Here is a 21,383-nt window from a genome sequence, read left to right as displayed (position 1 = left end):
AAGAAAGAAACCAACCTCTAAAAACACTAGGCTTTAAAGTACCCGGTGTCTCCAGATAGCCATTCTGAGACGATCCGACCTCTGGGAGTTACTGAAGGAAATCCTGTGAATGAGGAAGAAGACGAGTGTAGTAAGCCCATGGTGCCCGGATCTCAGAAGAGACCAGAAGCCAGCGCAGTGCACAGCAAGGGAACAGGTGAGTCATGCACTGGATAGCCCTGTGACCTAACAGAATGGCCCGTTGAAATGAGGCTCACAATGTGTTTATGAAAGTGAGAACTGTCTCTAGTTATGGTACTGCATCACCTTTAAGACACCTATCAGACATGCCACTATTTCATGGACCACGAAGGAAGGAAAAATACCCATGACTGGTTATCTAATACGAGGCATCTGAGTAAAGCTGGGACCCCAAGGGGCTATTCGCTCCAGGTAAGGGGAGTGACAAACAGCCACCAAGCAACTCGTGTCTCAACCTTGGCCCTTGTGCAGGCGGAAAGGAAGCCGCCGAGAATGGGAACAGATCTGCACCTCCTCAGGGTAGAGCCTGAGTTTCACTACAGACGTGGCCTGCAAATACTCAAGAAAGTGCTATCACTAATTTCATTTAAGTTTAAAGTTCTCCCGGGTGGGCAGCACTCAGGAGACATCAGGAACAAACAGGAACCCCCTGTGGGAGATTGAATTTCCACACGGGCATGCAGTGCACGCTCCAAAGACGGGAAAATGGGAGAACAAGCAAGTCTTCGAATTAACATTAAGCAAAAGAGCAGGATGAAATGAGATGTGGGCAATGACATGTCTATGCAGAGGCGACCAACTGACACTATATTAAAAGGTTAACAGTGATTTTGTGTAGGTGGTAAGACTAAATAAAGCTTTTATTTTTCTTTAAATGACTGCATTTACCAGATTTTCCTACGTGAGCATGTATTTAGTGACCATATAAGACACAGGAGATAAAACAGGATGACATAAGTAGTGACAGGGCCGACTTTAGGTGAGGTGGTCAAGCAAGGCATCTTGGAGAAGGTGACACCTGACCTGAGAAGGGGCCACCCTGGGAGAAGCTGTGGGAACTGTTCACTGCTGCATCCCATGTCAGGACAGGGCCTGGGTCACAGGGCAGATGATTGACACATACTCGTTAAATGAATACACAAGTTAAGGAAAAGCTCCTAAGTCTCAAGGGGCACCAACCAGAGTCTGGCTCTGCAGTGGGGCCATTCCCACTGCACTGCGCCCGTGAGGGCCAGGACACCAGATAAACCGGCAGTAGGGCTCAGTGGAATGTGTGCAGCTGCCAGTTTAGCAGAAAGCCATGGTCACGGTGCTGGGCCGCACTTCACCTATTTTCCCCATTGGTGAAATGAAGTGGGTGCCTTTGTCACCACACCCCTCAAAGTTGGCTTCAGAATTGAGCTTTGAAATAATGAGCCCAGTGCGGCATGAGGGGCTGGCGAGCTCCAGCAGGTCCTCGATCAAGCCTAGCAGCACCTCCCTGCAAACCCAAGCTCTGCTGCTGCCTTGAAGCAAACTGCTTTATCTCCAGAAGCTGGCCTTGCTCCACTGCTCAGCACGGGGGAAAAGATGCCACAGCAGCTCCAACTTCCCGCCACCCACCGGTGCTTTCCCGGTACATTCCCTGTGCACACCTGCCTAGAACCTGCAGGTGCAGGCTGACAGAGGAGGCCCTGCCCTGGGGAAGTCACTGTGCCGCAGCCAGAGGAGCCAGCAGAGGATCACGGCCCTGCAGGGGGGCAGGTTTCCGGAAAGAAGGTATACCTCTCCGACTGCCAAGACAGGAGCATCCGCGCCAGCAGCGGGGTCATCGTGCATATTCTGGGTTTTCATACACTGTTTCATTTTACTCTCACAATTCTGGGAGATTATCTCCATCTCACAGATGGGGCTGGAGCTGCTTTAGTTGCCAAGGTCATAGAGCTTGGAGACAGCAGCGCCCACACTTGCACCTTAGCCTGTGGGACTGGAGTCCATGACCCTGGGCACACTGCCACACTGAAGAGTGTGGATGGGGGATGGGGTTTGGGAGCAGGGGGGCGGGCGGCCAGGAGAGTGGGAAGGAGGCTGTCGGGTCCAAGTTCCTCAGCCAGGAACCTTTTGGACGCACGGAATTAGAACACTTGAGTGGCTGTAGGTAGGTGGGACATGCTTTATTACGAACAAAGCAGCCAACAACTGATTGGTCAGTGTCACCTTATACACGCGCTCAAACAAAAGAGGCTTCGTGCCAATTAGTGACGTCCATGCCACATTAACATAAGCAGGTTATATAAGGGTGGGCCTGCGCAGTACATATAGTGCTACTACTGAGTCATTGCCCTCATGCATACGTAGGGTGAGTGGTCAGGGCCCCCACACTTGACCCCTTATGCCAGATGGCTTCTACAGAGTACCTTGGCCTATATGCTAGCTCCTTGAACACAGAGTCTATAACAGTAGCATAAACTACAATATGTTATGACCCTATTTGTAAAACTGGCCCTATTTGGAAAACTTAAGAATGCCTAACGCTATGCTCCTGATAGTCTTATCCTACTAATCTTGGAGGGGGTATGGGAAAGGGCTTGTATGGCCCGTACTTCCCAATATATCTCCTGTAGGGTACTGGTTACATTTTGTTGATTACCTATACTAATAAAAGGGTAATATGTTAATTAGACCAGATAGACCGGACGTCTTCCGGACAACCTTCTGGACAAGCCACGGTGGCAGGGGCCGAGGCAGAGGCAGTTAGGAACGATCAGGCCGGCAGGGGAGAGCGGTTAGGGGCGATCAGGCCAGCAGGGGAGAGCAGTTAGGGGCAATCAGGCCAGCAGGGGAGAGCAGTTAGGGGCGATCAGGTCAGCAGGAGAGAGCAGTTAGGGGTGATCAGGCAGGCAGGCAGGTGAGCGGTTAGGAGCCAGCAGTCCTAGATAGTGAGAGGGATGTCCGACTGCCAGTTTAGGCCCAATCCCGCAGCAGGGATTGGGCCTAAACTGGCAGTCAGACATCCCCTGAGGTGTCCCAGATTGGAGAGGGTGCAGGCCGGGCTGAGGGACGCCCCCGCCGCCCCGCACACGAATTTCATGCACCGGGCCTCTAGTCTCCATATATAAAAGGCTAATATGCTAAGTGTCCCTCCTGCCGCCCAACCAGTCACTATGACATGCACTGACCACAACGGGGCAGATGCTCAACGCAGTAGCTGCTGAGCTGCAGTGACTTGGCCATGGCGGTTCTCAGGTGACACACCCCAAAACCAGAGAGGAGGGAGCCCAATTCCTCACAGGGGCCATGCAATTCCACCTTCGACCATGGGTAATGTTGCTGGTGCACTGTTGCCCTGAATCTGGTTTACTGCACACTTGCATTTGTGTTCCACACCCTGTACGACAGCAACTTTACAGAGTGCCCTCTCACACTCTGGGACCCCTTGGGGGATGTTGGAGAGCCAGTTTCAGCCCAATCCCCACAGGCCAGGCCGAGGGACCCCACCTGCTGGAGGGACCCTGCTCACTCCACAGACGCTGGGGCGGGAGGTTGGCTCCAGAGTGTGTCTGGCCCATCTCGCCCAGTCCCACCCCACCGGCCACCTTCTAATTAATTTCCTTTCAATGTGTATAAATCCATGCACCAGGTCACTAGTTAGGTATATATGTATAGGATTCTATATGTAGGATGGTACAAGTGCCCCTTTGTGTAGTAGTTAACAGATCTCGTGCTATTCTATTCTGTAGTACTACTTTGCGTATCTGCATGGTTTTATGTTATTAGGGGAAAGGCTTGTCAGATCTGATTCAAGACTTTAGCTGTATGCTCAGCTAAAACTGTAACTTCTAACTCTACCTTAATTGCTCCTCCTGCAGGAAGGAATACAGCTAAGGGGTAAGAATACTAGGGAGTCTGTTTAACTCAATGCTACCAGTGGCATACTGAGTCCCAGTTATGGGGAATCTCTTATAAAGTCTTAAGGATTAGCCCAGGGATATAGGGCCAACCCTAGGTACAACATCTCACATAATGTGCTGGGAGGTAGGGATAGCTATACCTTCTATATACCTACAAGTACCCTGGGATTAATATATCTATATGTTTTGTGCTGGTATATTGCTTTCTATTCTATTGCATTTGGACCTTAGCATTAGTAGTTATGTTACAGTATAACTCTGGAGGCAGCCAGCTGACAATGCAATTCCTATTGCTTCACTGCTACTCTCTATATATGTCTGTGGATTCTCTTAATTTTACTTGTTCCCCTAGTAACTACCCTTATCCATTCTAAACTGTATAACCTATAAAAGGGCAAGAATTGCTATGGTCCTGTCGGATCCAAGTATTAATGGCTCAGCGTAAAGAGTCCTAGAAGACATTGCTGAAGTCTTGAGTAGCTAACTATGTCTAATTGGTAGCAGTGGTGGATGGATGCGCTATGGAAATCCACTGGCCACTTCTGGGGGAATTTCTGTGCACACCTAATAATGGGAGGCATTATGTACTCGAGCATAGGTGTGTGCCTATGATACTACTAGAGGCCTGGTGCATGAAATTCGTGCATGGGTAGGGTCCCTAGGCCTGGCTGGCAATCAGGGCCAATCAGGGCCTTCTGGCTGCCAGCCAGGGCCTTCCTTCCGCACCACCCCCTGGTGGTCAGCGCACGTCGTAGCGAACGATCGAACTCCCAGTCTCCCGGTCAAACTCCTGAGGGGACACTTTGCATATTAGCCTTTTATATATATAGATGCTTAGAGACAAAAGAGAAACTGAGACCATCATAGGGAGATCACAGCCTTCCAGCAAGATGCAAGCAACCGTGTCTCCTCTAGATAGCGCTGTGGCTGGAATCAGAGGACGACCTGGCGGTGATACCACACGGGATCTCCCCCTTCATAGGGGCCTGGCATCAAAGGGAAAGCTATGGGAAATCTGGGCACTGGCCAGAGGGTAATAGGGTAAGTCCCCTTTAACAAAGTTCCCTTCACGTGTTTTCCGGCTTGGCCTTGCACAGTTACTGGCCAGGGCTGGATCTAGGGATGCAACGTAACTTTATAGTCATACCTGCTTCCCAAGGGGATAGGAAGGCTACCTAGGGCCCTGCCCTATGAACAGTCCATGGCCAGGTTTACACTGCCTTTCCCCTTCTGCTAGGGAGCAGGTGTAGGCAGTAACAAGATGGATGTCCCTTGGGTCGTAACAGTTCATCTGTCGTTTTTACCTGCACATGCAGTGTATGAGGATACCTCTGTATCAAGTCTAAGGGGGAGGCACCCATCCTCCTGGGATGTTTATTCAGCAATCTGATGGCCGTATCTAATCCAGTGGTCGGCAAACTGCGGCTCTGTTGACTAATGAGTTTGCTGACCACTGGCCTAGCCCAACCTTTTAGGCTAGGTGGGTCCGCCCCTAGGTGGAGCTTGTCTTTTAACAGGCCGTTATATCGTTTAATTATCCCAGCAGCTTGGGGATGATATGGAACGTGAAATTGCTAAGCTACATCCTGGGCCTTGGCCCAGCTGTACCTCTCTCCCTGTGAAACGGGTTCTGTTACCACTTGCTATGCTAAGGGGATGCCCATAGGTGGCCCGCAAGTGTTCCAATCCTCAGACAACTGTCCATTGGGCAGCCTCCCTCGCAGGTAAGCAAGGAGGCCAGTGGCAGTACCCACAGCCGGGCATACTTACAACCCGGTCCTGAGGGAGAGGCCCAGTGAAACCCACCTGCCAATGTTGCAGGGGGCTCCCCTCTGAGGACATGGCCCTTCTTCTCCTGGAGGCCATATGGATGGGGTGTGCCTGCGTGCAGCAAGGACATCCTTGTACTACAGCGAGGGCTTCCCCTGTGGATAGGGCCAGGCCCCACCGCTTAGCCACCTGCATCACTCTCCGTGGTCCCACGTGCCCCGATTTCTGATGGAGCCACCAAGTCCGATCTTCAGGGGAGGGTACTACTTCCTGGACCCTTGCCAAGGCTCTGCCATCGTTCCCAGGGGCAAACAGCGGTCGATGGCTACTCAAACGATATATTGTTGTCTCTTTAAAGGCCCTACTATATATACCCTACGTATCCTTCTCTATTTCCTGTCCATATACAGGACGATGTCCTATTGCCTACTGCCGTTGGTGCTATGGTGGCAACTACAACGTTAAGCCTTTAGAGACAGCCCAGCTGTCAGTTCTAATGGCCAACAGGGCTAGGCTCTTTTGTCGAAACTATCTAGCCTGCTCATAATTTAGCCCATTGGCTACTTTGCTTAGTACTAGAATCGAGCCACAGTTCATCTGATCTAAATGGATAGCTACTGATGCCTGTGTAACAGATTCCCCCACTAGACCCATCCATATACACATGGTCTCTGGGAATGGATTAGGGAGCACCTCCTCTATAGGGCTTTTATCCCTTGATGGGATCTTATGTTACAGGTCCCAATAGGGTTTGCAATTCCTGTGACAGAGGGCTGGTACTCACCACTGCCCTCTGTTCTAAATAGGCCCCCACTGTACTAAAGGTGGGGTTTGTGCCCCTCTGTCTGGGGCATGGTCACCTACGACCTAAGCCCGCTGGCTATAGGATAAGCTGCCTTTACAAGCACCTTGCTTTGTGCTGTGATTGCTTCACAGGCCTGCAAGGCCGTAAAAGTGGCTGCTGTTTCTCAATGAGGGACTACCGACTCTCGGCCCCCTTCCAGAGCTGGGACCAGAACCCGATGGGAACCCTTCTCCGCCCATGCTGTTGCCACAGACCCCAACTAAATCCCGATGGGGTAACAGTTACGTCCAACTGGAATGGTTGTGTCGGGTCTACATCCTGCAAGGTGTGGGCCTGGGCGACTGCCCTCTTGGCAGCTGAAAGGCCTCCTCAACCTCTGGAGTCCAGTCCCATGCCGCCCCCTTCCAGGACAACTGGTACAAGGGCCGCAACAACCACACCAGGCAGGGAATGAACACTCGCCAGTACCTAAGACTAACACACCAGGTAGGTCTGTAACTGTTTCCCCGCTGTGGGTCGAGGATAAGCCTGCATCTTGTCAATTACTGCTTCGGGTATCGCCTACGTCTTACTCCACCAGACACCTCCCAAGGATGTGACAGATCCCTGGACCTTGTAGTCATTCACCGCCTACCCCTATGAGTCTAAAGCCTGCCGTAGAATACTGACAGCTGCGTTTAAATCGGCAAGCAAATTAGAGGTTAGCATGATGTCATCAATATACTGAAACATTGTTACTGTGGGAGGCTTGCCCCAGGTGGCTGAATCTTGTGCCATCAGACCATGACAGATGGTAGGGCTGTGCAAATATCCTTGCGGGAGAATGACAAAAGTCCACTGTCAACCTTCCCACGTGAAAGCAAACTGTTCTTGATGCTCCGGTGCTGTCTATGGAAAAGAAAGTATTAGCTAAATCTACTATGTGGTGGCACCGCCCACGTCAGTGTCAGGCGGTCCATGAGATCCATTACAGCCGGCATCACGGAGTGTAGACACTTCATTCATTTCCCTGTAATCCACGGTCATTCACCAGGTGCCGCCAGGCTTCTTCACTGGCCACACTGGAGAATGCTGCGCGTGGGCGGATGATCTTTGCCTTTTCAAGCTGCAATACTGTCTGTCCAGTTTCCTTACGGCCTCCTGGGAGGCGGTGCTGCCACACCCACACCACTCCATGGGGCTATGCAGTTTCACAGCCCGGGTGCCCCCTTGTGATGGGCTTTACCACACGCACCTGCAAGCAGAATTCACCCTGGGTCGTTGTCATCATTAACCCTTTTAGACATCTATTCCCAAGATGTATTATGGTATGGGAGATACACACTGTCTAGGCCTTTGGGGGAAGGCAGCCAATGCCTAGTGTCAAAGTTGTCTGCACACGGACAGTTCCGCCACCGGGCCCGTACATCTGTCCAGGTTACTACAGAGCAAACTGCAGTCCGCACCAGCACCCACCAGCACCAGCACACGGTTCGCGTTGCAGGGGGACAATATACAGTGAATTCAACATGCAGCCTCCAGCCCTCGGGGTCCCCCCTTAACCAGGTGCCTCGGCCTGCTCCTTAGTTTAGGAGATGAAACTCTTTCTCCTCAGATGAGTCTAAACAGTCCTGGAGGCATACTGGTCTTCAGCAGCTTCTGGAAATGCTGTCTTACTGGTAACTGCCTCCAATCGGCCAGCAGCACGTATGTCCTTGGGCTGCTGATCTATTTTTTCTTTCTCAGCCCCGCAGCCAGCAGGTCTACCTATATTTGTGTGCAGATTTTCACAGGCTCTGTCCCCGCTGCTTTTCCAGATCCCGGGCCCATTGTCTTAGACATTGCCTTATGTACCTTAGGTTTCTGCAGTCACGGGTCTTGCTACCCCCTTTTCTTACTGCTTGACATCCCCCAAGCTGTGTACTTCATGTATTCGACTGGTGCGGACTGCGGTTTGCTCTATAGATCTCCAAAGGGACCAAATGGCTGCCAGAGAGCCCAACGCTGCTGGCGCGGCTGTGGTGAGAAGTCTTTCATAGGCATTGTAAAGCCTTACCTTGGGACCACGAGTACTTAAATTAAACATGGCTTGTCTCGTGCCATTTCCCGTATAACTTGCACTAAATCTGCATGTAAAGTCTGTTTACTTAGGTTTCTGGCGATTATCTGGTATCCTGCTAAATGCTTCGAGATGCCGCCATTAACCAGTCCATCAGGGAATGATCTCCCCGATTAGCTCCCAAACAGTGACTGGCCTGCAGTCATTGCTGCAAGGAAGGATGGGTCGCCATGGAGGCTAACTTTTCCATTTCAGGTGGAGACAACTGTAAGCTATCTGTACCGTCATCCCACAACCTTAGGAAACACACTGAATAGGCTCCCCAGCCTCTGCTGGCTCTGTTGTCCTAATCCTCCCCGTTCTGGGTGGTAGAGTGGTATATGTAGTTAATTCAGTAACCGTGGGCGGCCCTTGAGCCCCACCTCCTGGGGCCACAGGCTGATCTCGCTCCAGACGCCTTTTCATGATCAGTCATGCCTGTAGCACAGGGGCCACTGCCCCAGCAGTAACACTGTCCTCTGAGCGGTCTCCTGGCTTTCGTTCTGCTGGTCCCTCCTGTCCCAGGGAGGCTACCTCCTGCTCTAGCACGCGTACCGGCCTCCAGTGCCTCCTCCAGTCCCTGTAACTCATGCATCTTGGCTTCCCGAGCCAGTGTCTCACGGTGTTGCAGTTTCAAGGCCATTAGGAGCAACCAGCCTACCTTCCCGGCAGCCTTCCGCTGGTCTTTGGGAATCTGATCCATCAGGGATGACAAAGCCTTCTCCAAGGCTACTGGCCTTACCTCAACCTGCTCCCAGTCCTCTGGGGGGTCCAAGTCATCAGGACCACCGCTACCAGGTACCATAACCCCATGGGAGGCCACATGCCCTCTGGCGGGGTAGACGGGGTACTTACCCCAGAATCCTAAGACAACTATGCCAATTGTCGGGTCCAAGTTCCTCAGCCAGGGACTTGACCCGTTTGGACGCCAGGAATTAGGACATATGAGTAGCCATCGGTAGGTAGGACATACTTTATTACGAACAAAGCAGCCAACATTTGACCAGTGGCACCTTATATACACGCTCAAACAAAAGAGGCCTCGTACCAATTGCTGACATCTATATCACATTAACATTAGTAGGTTATATAAGGGTGTGCTTACGCAGTACGTGTAGTACTTCTACTAAGTCATTGCCCTCGCACATGTGTAGGATAAAGGGGGCTTTAACATAGTAATACTGCTGTGTCATTACCTACGCACATACATATAGCAAGTAAGGCCTACCTCTGGCATACTCTAGTCAGGGCCCCCACAGAGGCTACTGCAGAAAGAGGGGAGAGCCTGTGGCCTTTAGGGACTGGGGCCAAGGGGTGATGGTGGGGGCTAAGACTGACGAAAAGGGCCAGTGAGCCATGGCTTCCTTGTGGAGAAGCTCATGGAAACAAACCAGCAACTAGGTCTGAAAGGGAAGATGTCCTTGGTCTTTCTGTAGAGGTCACCTGCCTGCCCAAGCCATCCATTTGGAGGACATTCAGCAACGCAATCTGTCTCCTGGAGACAGGAGACCATGACTGAATCCTGACTCCTGTCCAAGGCCCAGCTGCTCAGGGGAACTGGCCTGGTATGACTGCAAGCTCGCCCAGGTGTCACCAAGGGCAACCTGGGAACCCAGTGGTAACCTGGTCTGCGTATGGAGGGCCCTCAGAAAAAAACTCCCTCTGGAATGCCGGGCCCTCCCAGAGCTGGCTGTCTCCTAGCTCAGAGTAGGAAGAGCCATGCTGGCCCCACAGGCTACTGAGCAGAATGCTAAGGATGCCCCAGCATTCCCACCATCCCCTGGTTATTCGGTTAAACACTAACAGAGGTACTGCTCTGAAGGGACTTTGCAGATGGGATTACAATTACTAATCTGCTGACCTTAAAATAGACTATCCTGGATTATCTGGCTGGGCCCTATATAATCCCATGAGCCCTTAAAAACAGGAAAGGCAGAAGAGAGAGCAGCAAAAGGTTCAAAAGCATGAGGGCTTGACCCACTCACTGCTGGGGCTCTGAAGTGGCCAGGAACTGTGGGTGGCTGAGACCGACCCTCAGCTGACAGCAATGGAACGGGAAGTTCGGACCTACAACTCCATGGAACTGAATTCTGCCAAGAAACTAAGTGAACCCAGGAGCAGACTCACCACCAGCGCCTCCAGGAGAGCAGCCTGCCGACACCCTCATTCCTGGGAGGCTCCAGCAGAGAACCAGCTGGGCCGCCGTGCTCAGACTCTCTCACTTACAGACTGCAAGATAATAAGTGGGCACTGTTTGGTGGCAATTTGTTACAGTGGTAATTGGAAACTAATAACTAATTCATGAGGTTTCTGCAGACAGATCACCCTTGCCAAGGAGTGCACGACACAGGGCCTGGGATGCTGGTAGGGAACTCGTGGGCCAGAGGACTCGGACTGGCTGCTGGTTCCACACTGCTTGGAGGGAGGAAGGGAACCCCCGGATCTGGGATCTGGGGCAGGAGCATCACAGTCATGAGTTAGGGTCAAATTCATCCACACATTCCCTCCAGCAACATTTCTCAAGCACTTGCTATAATAAGCACTGGTTGGGTGTCTAGAACTTAGATCTCATGGGAAGAAAGATAGAAAAAACAGACTCAAACCAGTGAGATGAGTCCCGTAATAGAAAAAAGTCCTGATCTTGTGGGAGGTCAGAGAAGGGCCACCAGTCCACCAAATGGGTTTCCCGGGGCCTGTGGCCGTCTTGGGTCTTGGTGGTCCAGGAAGGGGAGAGGCTATGTGGAGGTGGGCCACTCTGAGCAGAGAACAGCAGAGCATGAACGTGGAGACTGTGCCTGGAACATTCGGGGAGAGGTTAGCAGACGCACAGGAAAGGGACTTAGCCCGCAGGTGGGCAAGGGCCAGTTCAGGAGGGCCTCCCAGGAGCTGGGACTGAGGATGTTAAGCAGTGGCGACACATCTTAGGAGGCCATGTACACAGCACAGACCTGTGCTGGTGGCCTGGAGCACCCATGCCCCACAACCACCTGCACTGGCTTGTATACCAGCCTCACGGCGGCTGTGTCGTCAGCACCTGGCACATAGCAGACAGTCCATGTGAACTTTAAAGTAAGTATAGCCCAGCTGGTGTGGCTCAGTGGTTGAACATCGACCTATGGACCAGAAGGTCACAGGTTTGATTCCTAGTCAGGGCACATGATCGGGTTGCAGGCTAGATCCCCAGTGTGGGGTATGCAGGAGGCAGCCAATCAATGATTCTCTCTCATCATTGATGTTTCTATCTCTCTATCCCTCTCCCTTCCTCTCTAAAATCAACAAAAAACATATTTAAAATAAAATTAAATATAAAAACAAAAGCAGGTTCCTGAGAGACTGACCACACCAGGCAACACGGCAAAGAAGAGTGTTCAGTGTACAGACTGGGTCCAAGCCTATGGGCCCAGGAGCGCCGGTGGAGGGGGAGCAGACAGCCCCTCTGCCTCCGGCAGGCTCTGGCGTCCCCGGGGAGTGGGCAGCAGGGGCACATCACAGTGACGGCCACCTCACAAAGCCCCTGCCTGGATGAGGAGAACCATGTGCTTGTCTTCAATGAGCTCGAGATGAGAGAACACTCCAAACTCCCGTCTTTGCCATGAAGCTGGCTACAGAGAGGAGACTGGGGAGGATTTCCGACCGTTCTCACGGGTCCAAAGGGCTGCTTAGGCTTCCCTCCCGTGTGGTCATATTAATAGTTCCCTTTTCTTAAATACAAACTGCTTTCTATGTATTGACTTATCTAATCCTCAAACCAATCCGACGTGCTTTTATTAGCCCTTTTTATAGTTGGACTGTACAGGAGTTTTACATTTTACTTTTTTTTTAGCTGACAAATCCCTATTCGCAAGACAATAGTAAAAGAAAAATCCATATGCAAAGCAGAGTAGAGCAACTCTGGATGGAAGGGGCTGAGGGGGAGACTAGAGCCCCACTTGGCTAACATTCTCCCCACAATGACTCCCTGAAGACACATCTGTGATATCTGACCCCTGAGGACTGGCAGGGCTCTCTCAGCAGGATCCCCCCCCACCTCTCCCCAGCTAAGGTGGAAGCAGGAGACCTTGTGGGAGAGCTGAGGGCTGGGGCTGTCCACCCACACCACGCTTCTGAACATCCCGCAGATACCAGCCAGGGGAAAGCCAGCTCCTAGGTCTGGACCCAGGCCCACACTTCTCTCCGGGAAGCCCTCCCTTGTTCACCCATGGAGACCCCGCCACCAGATGCGTTCTGCCTTCCTCTGATGGCCACCCCCTCAGAGCCCACTGCTGAGCATTGGTAATCCATACCCCTGCAGGGAATGGGACTGCGTGGGTGAGTGGCGGCTGACAGGCAGGAAGGATGAGCAACCAGGGCTCCCCACAGCAGGGGAAGTGTGGAGAAGAGGGAGGAGTCCTCCAGGGTCCGTGTGCTGGCCAAAGAGGGCGTGCTCCACATCAGACCTGCAGCAGCACCTCTAAGGGCCGCCCAGGAAACTGAGGCCGAGACAGAAGGGGGTGAATTTGCCCAGGTTTCTCAGCTGGTTGAGTGGCAAGACCTGAACTAGAACCCAAATTTCTTGACCTCTGGTCCAGAGATTTCCCCAACCTTGTTCTGTGAGAATGAGACTGGGGCAAGGCCAAATAAGTCAAAATGAGGATTAGGGGCATAAAGTCAAGAGCCCTGAATGAGTCCTACCTGCTGGGTGACCTAAGGCAGGAAGCACCTGCTCTTTGGGCCCAGTTTCCTCAAATGCTGCCCCAGACCTTGCCTATGGGGCAATACGGGGCCTAACACCCTCCCCAACACACGCCTTCCACGGCTGGGTGCAAAGGGGCAGGAATAAGCACCGCTGCCGCCTAGGTGCCCTGCCTCAGCCTGAGAACCGTCTACTGCCCCACCAAACGGAGTCCAGCCCTGGTAGCCATAGTTGCAGGCAAAGCCCCCCACTTTACCCCATGCAAAGACTCCACACACGGGCCTCCCTCCCTCGCGCGCGCACACACGCCTCACACAGGCACGCCGCCTTGTGCATTCATAGTTACCCGCACCCACTCCTCCAGCCTGCACTCGTGCCCACGCAATTCCCCCTCCGCGCTCCTGGCTCTGGAGCCACCTCGCGGCCAAGAACAATGCGCCCTAGGCGTCCGCGCACCCACGGACTTCCTTTCTGCCCTGGCCTCGCCTGGCCCCCGCCTGGGTCCCGCCCCGCCCCGCCCCGCCCCGGCTCCGCCCCCGGCACAGCCGGGAGGATGTGAGCTCACTCCGCCTTTCGGGTCCCGGCACCACCAGGAAGCGTCTACCGCGGTCGCGGCCTGCTCGCTGCCAACGGGCCGGCTGCGGGGTCAGCAGCGCGCCGAGCCCGAGCCGGAGCCGCCCCCCCCCCCCATTCCTGCCGGCGCCACACGCAGGAACCGCCTTTGGAATAGGTATGGAGTGAAGGCGGGCGGCTCGTGGACCCCGCGCAGTCCAGGGCCGCGGGTCGCGGCAGCGAGGGCGTGCATGCCACGCCCCCGAGCTTCCGCCGGCCACGTGACCGCGCGCACGTGCTCCAGCGCCTCGGCGCTGCGGGTAGCAACCTCGGCCTGGCTGCCCCCAGCCGCTGCCCACCCCGAGGCGACGCAGGCCGGGCGGGGAAGACGGTAGACCCAGGGAGCGGTGGAGACTCAGCGCCTGCGGAGCAGAGCTGATTAGCAGTCCCGGGTGGGCAAGCAGTGGCCTCGCCATGAACCCCAGGGGCCTGTTCCAGGACTTCAACCCGAGTAAGTTCTTGATCTACGCCTGCCTGCTGCTCTTCTCGGTGCTGCTGCCCCTCCGCCTGGATGGCATCATCCAGTGGAGCTACTGGGCCGTCTTCGCCCCGATATGGCTGTGGAAGCTCCTTGTCATTGCAGGCGCCTCCGTGGGTGCGGGCGTTTGGGCCCGAAACCCTCGCTACCGCACCGAGGGGGAGACCTGCGTGGAGTTCAAAGCCATGTTGATCGCCGTGGGCATCCACCTGCTGCTGCTCATGTTCGAAGTCCTGGTCTGCGACAGGGTGGAGAGGGGGACCCACTTCTGGCTGCTGGTCTTCATGCCACTCTTCTTCGTCTCCCCCGTGTCCGTGGCTGCCTGCGTGTGGGGCTTTCGACATGATAGGTCTCTGGAGCTGGAGATCCTGTGCTCCGTCAACATCCTGCAGTTCATCTTCATCGCCCTGAGGCTAGACAGGATCATCCACTGGCCATGGCTGGTGGTGTTCGTGCCCCTCTGGATCCTCATGTCGTTCCTCTGTCTGGTCGTCCTCTACTACATCGTCTGGTCCCTCCTGTTTCTTCGGTCCCTGGATGTGGTTGCCGAGCAGCGGAGAACACACGTGACCATGGCCATTAGCTGGATCACCATTGTCGTGCCCCTGCTCACTTTTGAGGTCCTGCTGGTTCACAGATTGGATGGCCACAATACATTCTCTTACATCTCCATATTTGTCCCCCTTTGGCTTTCATTAATAACTTTAATGGCCACGACCTTTAGGCGAAAAGGGGGCAACCATTGGTGGTTTGGTATTCGCAGAGATTTCTGTCAGTTTCTGCTTGAAATTTTCCCGTTTTTGAGAGAATATGGGAACATTTCATATGATCTACATCATGAAGATAGTGAAGATGCTGAAGAAACATCGGTTCCAGATGCTCCTAAAATTGCTCCAATATTTGGAAAGAAAGCCAGGGTAGTTATAACCCAGAGCCCTGGAAAATATGTTCCCCCACCTCCCAAGTTAAATATTGATATGCCAGATTAAACTCATCTGTGGGAGTGTCCATAAATAAGTAGAAATCATACATAACACACCCAAAGCCTACCTTACTTTTGCCTCTTTTTCATCCATCCCAATCCTAGAACTGAAAACAGGCTCCAAACACCGTCATCTCATGCCTTGGAGATGGATGCCTATCAGTGACTCATCAGTGTATGCCATAGGTAGGGGGTTATTTGAAATATAGTGATGTGTGTGGTGTGTGACGTGTGAGAAAACTTGCTTCCCAGATTGGTGCTTAAAGAGCTAACGGGAGCAGTAAGTTAAATTGTTTTAGTAGGTCCTCAAGTGGAATAATTACACAGCTAAGGCTTTTTTAAAGTGGTACTACACCTATCAAAAGTATTGTTATTAGAAGTATTTTTATACACTGCTAGCCTAAAATTGTATTTCAGATTGTGCCTGATTGGGACAAAATTGAAAGCAAATGTAATGACTTCTCTCTCCCATTACCTGTTTATAAACCTCATAGTTGTTATTTTTAGTGTTCCTATTGTTAAAATCGTTTTTCTTTGGGCTTTACTGATACTAGTCTTTGATAGCCTACTAGATGAAATATTTTAATGCAGTGAGTCCATGCATATATGATATTTATATGACTATTTTAGCACTGTAATATGTTGAATTCTAGTTCTATGCAGTACAACGTATTATGTTAAAGTATTTTTTAAATTTATATTTGAAGATACATGTCTACTGTGATATTCTTAAAGATTGCTTAAACCATTAATATGTACCCAGTGTAGGATCTATCAAAGTACCAGGCATGAATATAGGGGTTTAAAATCCCAAGGATCTTAATACTCAGGTGTTAGGTGACCCAATCTTCACAGTTTTAAATTCTCTCTTAGAAGAAGGAGCCACCATCCTTTGGGAACAAGTGACATGCTCCAGTGTGGTACCAGATCATAAAGTGACAATTAGCACCTTGAATTTTCCCACACAGGTAGTAACAACTGTTCAAAAACACCTGAAGTAAGCAAGTGGTTGGTCCATTTCTAAGAATTTTACAGTATTCATTGACCATAATATAAAGTATTGCTTGTCATTGGAAGCTTGAGACAGTGGCTTTAACCAGAAATGGCCAACAGGATCACAGGATCATTTGATCTATCAGCAACAGAGAAATAATTTTTCAGGTTTAAAGAAAGCATAATATTTCTGTAAGTACTGGTGATGTACCAGAGAATCAGAAGGCAAAAGCTAGATCCTGGGAGAGTAATGTTCTTTTGACTGAGAACAAGTAAATACTTTCAGAAGGAGGTTAAAATAAAAATGAGTATTGATAATATTACTGGGGAGAAGACTGGAGGAAATTCATTTTTATTAGCAACTTAGTAAAAATCTAAATTGTGCTTCCTGTGAATTATATAAGTAAGTTACCTGGTGAGGGGACATGCTTGCTACAAAAGCCAACCCTGGGACCCTGGGGACCTGAAAGCCTGAGGTGCCGCAGCTCAGTTTAGTCAGCTAGGCCTGAGCCGAGGTCACATGCATGCACGCACTGTCCGTTTACACCAGCTGTCAATTTGGGAAGCAGGCCTGAACAGCAGTGGATCTAACATTTTGTAAGCAAGGATTCATTCATTCCTTTTTTCAAACATTCATTGAGGACCTACCTACCTACTCTGAGCCTACCTACTCTGGTGTTAGGAAGTGCAGATACAGTGAAGAGCAATTCAAATCTGGCTGCCACATGCACAAAGAATACAATTAAAAGTGACAAGAAGGTAGGGCTCATGATGGCAGCCGACCTGTGGGAGGTAACAGGCCAAGAGCAGGGCATGCAAAACGCACAGAAGGATGCTGCTGCCCTTGGGGTGATCTTCACCTGGAACTTCAGTCCCATCTTTGTTGTCAGGACCCCAGTGTCCCCTGATTGACCCTCCATCCTCAAGTAATATCTCCGACATGGACCTCAGTAAGGTTGAGGAGTGGAGGAGCAGGTTTCCGGAGGGGTCGAAGGACAGACTTGGGGCAGCAGTGGGATTCCCAGTCCCTCCTGGCCACAGGGGCTGGTTGGGACCTAGAACAATCTCTCCTAACCTGACCTGCCTTACCTGCTCTACCCCAAGGTGGCTTTGTGTTGGGGAGCCTGTGCCTGAGGGTAATTACAAGCTTTCTCACGCAGCTGGGAAAGACTTTCCTGCTTCAGGACCATTAAGTAACCTGGGAGTGATGCATTGTAGAAAGTTGTGTAGTCTGCAAATTAACAGTCTCAGCTGTGCCTAGGGATTTACCTAATTGCCATGCACCGCTAACTCTTCACAGTATTTAGTATGTGTCAGATTCTGTAACTGGTTTCTCCTGCACTAGTTATATTTGTATTATTATAACTACGTATTAGTCATATTTTGTGGAAAAATACCCTCAAAAATCTCAGTGGCCCACAGTGACAAACTCTCACCCTCAGGTCTACAGGTTGGCTGCAGCAGTTAGGCTACAGGCTGTGGGTCTGACCTAGGTCTCACAGGCATCCCTTTTTCTAGTCTGGGTCCCAGGCAAAGGAGTAGCATTCCTTGGGGCATGTTCTTTCTCATAGCAGAAGCACAAGAGGCCAAGCGAAATCCTGTAAGCAAAAATGTAGCCCCTGCTCACAGGTGATGTGTGTCGAGTGTGCATGCTCTGTTGGCCAAAGCACAAGGCCAAGGCCAACCTCAGTGGAGTGGGCCAATATACATCCAAGGAACAGTAACATAGTCTGCACAGATGTTGCAAGATAGTTTTAAAGATGGAAAAGAAAATTTGTGGTTGGTTATGAATGATTTTTCCCCTCTGCTTTATAAGCATTCTATAATTTTGGAAGTTAATTGTTTGGTACTGTAATAATCATTAGAAGAGTAGCTGTGGGGCATGGGGGATAGATTTGAAACGAGATAAGGAAGACCCTGCATTCAGACCCCTCTGTAGACTGGAAGGGTACAGGAGGCACCACACCAGAGTTTCATGACAGTACTGTACCCAGGCCTTGCAGGATGCCTTAGAAAGGGGCAAGCCTGGGCAAGGGACACCAGCCGGGCAGCGACGCCCTGGGAAACTAGGAAAAAGCAGTCTGGACAGGCTGTGCAGCACCCTAAATGAGGAAGGAGGCAGGCATTTTCAGCCAGCCCTCCCCAGGGGTCTGGATGGCACACACATGCCCAGCGTAAGTAAACTGTCAGGGGGATCCATGTGGCTCAGACTGAGAGGAAGTCTGGGATCTTGCTCAGCAAGCACAGGGATGGAGAGATGTGCAGCAGGAAACCAGGCAAGGCTGTCCCTCAGGGACCATTGGTGAGGATGCCACATGGCACTACCACCTAAATAGTAAGTGCCCCCGGTGTCACCCCACTGCCAGTTATTCCTCAGTTGTCTCGCCAAGTTAAGGTTCCAGGAAGGGGAACATGACTGGGAAGCCTCAGGAATGTGTTCATTCTGCAGCTTCCGGAGCATGGGGAGAGGTGATCTGGCGTCTTTGGCTCCAGGAGGAGACAGGACTCTGCCAGAACATGCTCAGCAGAGGACTTGCCCAAAAAGGAGGGGTGTCCAGATGTTGGGTAACCACAGACAATGATGGAGTGTGCTACGCTGAGTCCCTTGGCTGTCTGGCTGTCTGGCTGTCTGAAGTACATTCTTCCTGTGTCACACGTCAAAAATCTTGGCCCACCTAGTGTGCTACAACTGGCCCTGCGACATAGCAGGCTTGTCCCTTCCTGAAGGGAGAAGGGAGACAATCGGAGCTGCTTCATCAACTACTTCATCCAACTCTTAACCGAGGACATTCAGAGGTGCCTTCCTCCTCTGGTTTTGTCATGGTCCTCTCGCTATATTCTAGAATGTGTGCATTAAAGCTAACTGCCACAGCATGCCTCCAGTGCGGTCCAAGGACCCTGGAGTCCACAAAGTCCTCCCCCAATTACCCTTCTGGCAGGAGCTGACTTTCTTTGTATTCTCCAACCAAGACAACACACTGCAGCAGGACGAGGACACGGGCAGACAAGAGTGCAACCCCGTCTGTTAGCCAGACAAAGCTTTGCAGAGATGCAGACCGATGCTACTCTTCCACTCACTGCTTTTGTTTTTGACACGTTTTGTTTTTAAATTTTATATAAAGTGAATATGTAATGGATTATTTTTAAAGGAGGTAATACATTTTTTAAAGTTACTGGCTTTAATGTCTATGGTAAATGTTGATATAACTCACATAAACAGAAGCTCATTGAAGCCCTCAACAATTTTTTTTTAAGAGTGTTAAGGAAATCCTGTGACCAAAACTTTGGGCACTACTGTCCTGTATTATAGTGGGGGAAAGAGAGAAGGAAAATTAAAATTGAATGAAATATGTTAAAATCCATATGACAGCAGGGAAGAAAAAATAATAGACCACGGTCCTTGATCATTGGACAGCTTCTCTCTCAGAGAAGACATGCCCATTGTCCAGCAGAGGACATGCCCATTGGGTGGGTGGGTTATGTAACCCAGTGGGGTAGCTCACACCTTCATTCCTGGTCCCTGAGCCCTTTGCCGCCTGCTGGTGTCCGTCTCTCCTCCAGTTTCACCTGGAACAAAGAGGTCTGGATCCTGGCCAGAGCCTCCTTCCACTTTGTAGCAGCAACACTTTTTCCCTAAGTCCTTCCGAAGGGTGGTGGTGCTGCTGGCGGTTGGCCCTGACTACCAAGAGGAAGTAGGGATGGACAGTGCTCCCCTAAGCTCGCTGGCCACCCTCGCTCTGTTCTCAGGATGTCCTGCTTGTTAAATGCGTCAGAGGGGCAGAGAGAGGAAGTGGTTTTAAAGCCTCCATAACAGCAGCTCAGAGCTCCATGGCTCCCCTCCCAGGCCCTCTGCCTCCACACTTCCCCTGTGCCTGTCACCATCTCACCCTGTGGCTAGGCCTCAGCCACAGCCAGACCCCCAGGGGCCTCGTGCTTCCTCCTGGGGCATCAGCCACACTCCTGTGCAGAATCTGGGGTCACATGATCTATCGCTTCTCTTGTCCCACCCCAACCCCTGCTTGTCCTGTAACGGCCCCCTCCTGGACAAGGACCACCCACCCGACACTGTCACCAGCCCTCCCCCTCCACACTGTAGCTCACCTCGACCTGAGCAGCTCCCTAGCTAGAGGGCATTCTGGCTGAAGTCCCTCTTGTCTCGGCCACTCTGGCATTTGACCCGGCTTTAACCAAGGGCAGCGAGTGGTGTGGGAAGTTCAGAGACTTGTGCACCAGTCTGAGTGTGACCTTTCCAGGAAACCAGTTTCCCGCCTGCGCCCACCACACATACATAGGCTGGGTAACCAGCCACCAATGAGAACAAAGTCTGGCCCCCCTCCTGCGTGTGGCAATGGCCCCAGGCCAGTGCTGATACCCAGCAGGGCTGCCCTGACTTGTCCCCCGAACCTTGACTTCCCACCATCCAGCAAGTTTAATGCCAGGACTCCCTGGTGGGGGTTGGGGGCGGTGCTGTTTTAGTTGTGTGAACATCTATTAAGGTCTTTTCTCTACTCAAGGCCTGGCTTGCCCTCCATCCAGCTCTGCTCAGTCTCCACTTCGTCCTTAGTCTCTGACTGGCTCTTGTCCCCTTGGACAAGACACCTGAGCCTGGTCTCCTGTTTACCCTGAGGACCAGGCCACACTGCCTCACCCAGGGGTGCACACTGTGACTCATAGGGGCTCTAAACACATCAAGCACCCGCCCAAGAGCTAGCACATCAAGGCTATGGACACCTCTCGACCCAAGCCCCAGCCTCAGGAGGTCCTACAGGGTTGGAATGTCCAGTCTGGAATCACCTCTGAATGCCACCATCATCCCAAGAGGCTTCAGGCAGAATCCAGGAGTGGGGACAGGGCCTCGCCTAGGATGTCCCTGAGTCCCCAGCAACCCATGGACCCTGCTTGAGGAGCCTTAGCAGGTGAGAAGTGGCATTTCAGACAGGGTGTGCAAGTTACCCAGTGCCCCACTGATGGCATCCTCCTAGCCCCAGGAATCCGTGGGAGGGAAAGGCCCAGAATAGAAGGTGCAACCCCACACTACAAGGGGAAATAACAGGCCGCCCTATGCCAAAAACACACGGTCAGT

General features: G+C 51.8%; 2 protein-coding genes across 2 annotated transcripts in view; one reads left to right on the top strand and one right to left on the bottom strand.

Annotated features, from left to right (window-relative positions):
* RALB (RAS like proto-oncogene B) overlaps positions 1-13,812 on the bottom strand; it is a 96,670-nt gene extending 82,858 nt beyond the window's left edge. The window contains exon 1 of the mRNA XM_080668584.1: positions 13,801-13,812. The gene's annotated coding sequence lies outside the window, so the exon portion shown is untranslated. The remainder of the gene's footprint in view (positions 1-13,800) is intronic.
* On the top strand, positions 13,810-19,478 carry TMEM185B (transmembrane protein 185B). The gene has a single exon (XM_080668582.1). The coding sequence runs from the start codon at positions 14,262-14,264 to the stop codon at positions 15,312-15,314; it is 1,053 nt and encodes a 350-aa protein (XP_080524708.1). The 5' UTR covers positions 13,810-14,261; the 3' UTR covers positions 15,315-19,478.
* Positions 19,479-21,383: the final 1,905 nt, after the last annotated feature.

This window comes from Plecotus auritus, assembly GCF_963455305.1.
Source record: "Plecotus auritus genome assembly, chromosome: 5".
Taxonomy (NCBI): domain Eukaryota; kingdom Metazoa; phylum Chordata; class Mammalia; order Chiroptera; family Vespertilionidae; genus Plecotus; species Plecotus auritus.
Note: the sequence above shows the minus strand (reverse complement) of the source record. Positions and strands in the feature narration are given on the sequence as shown.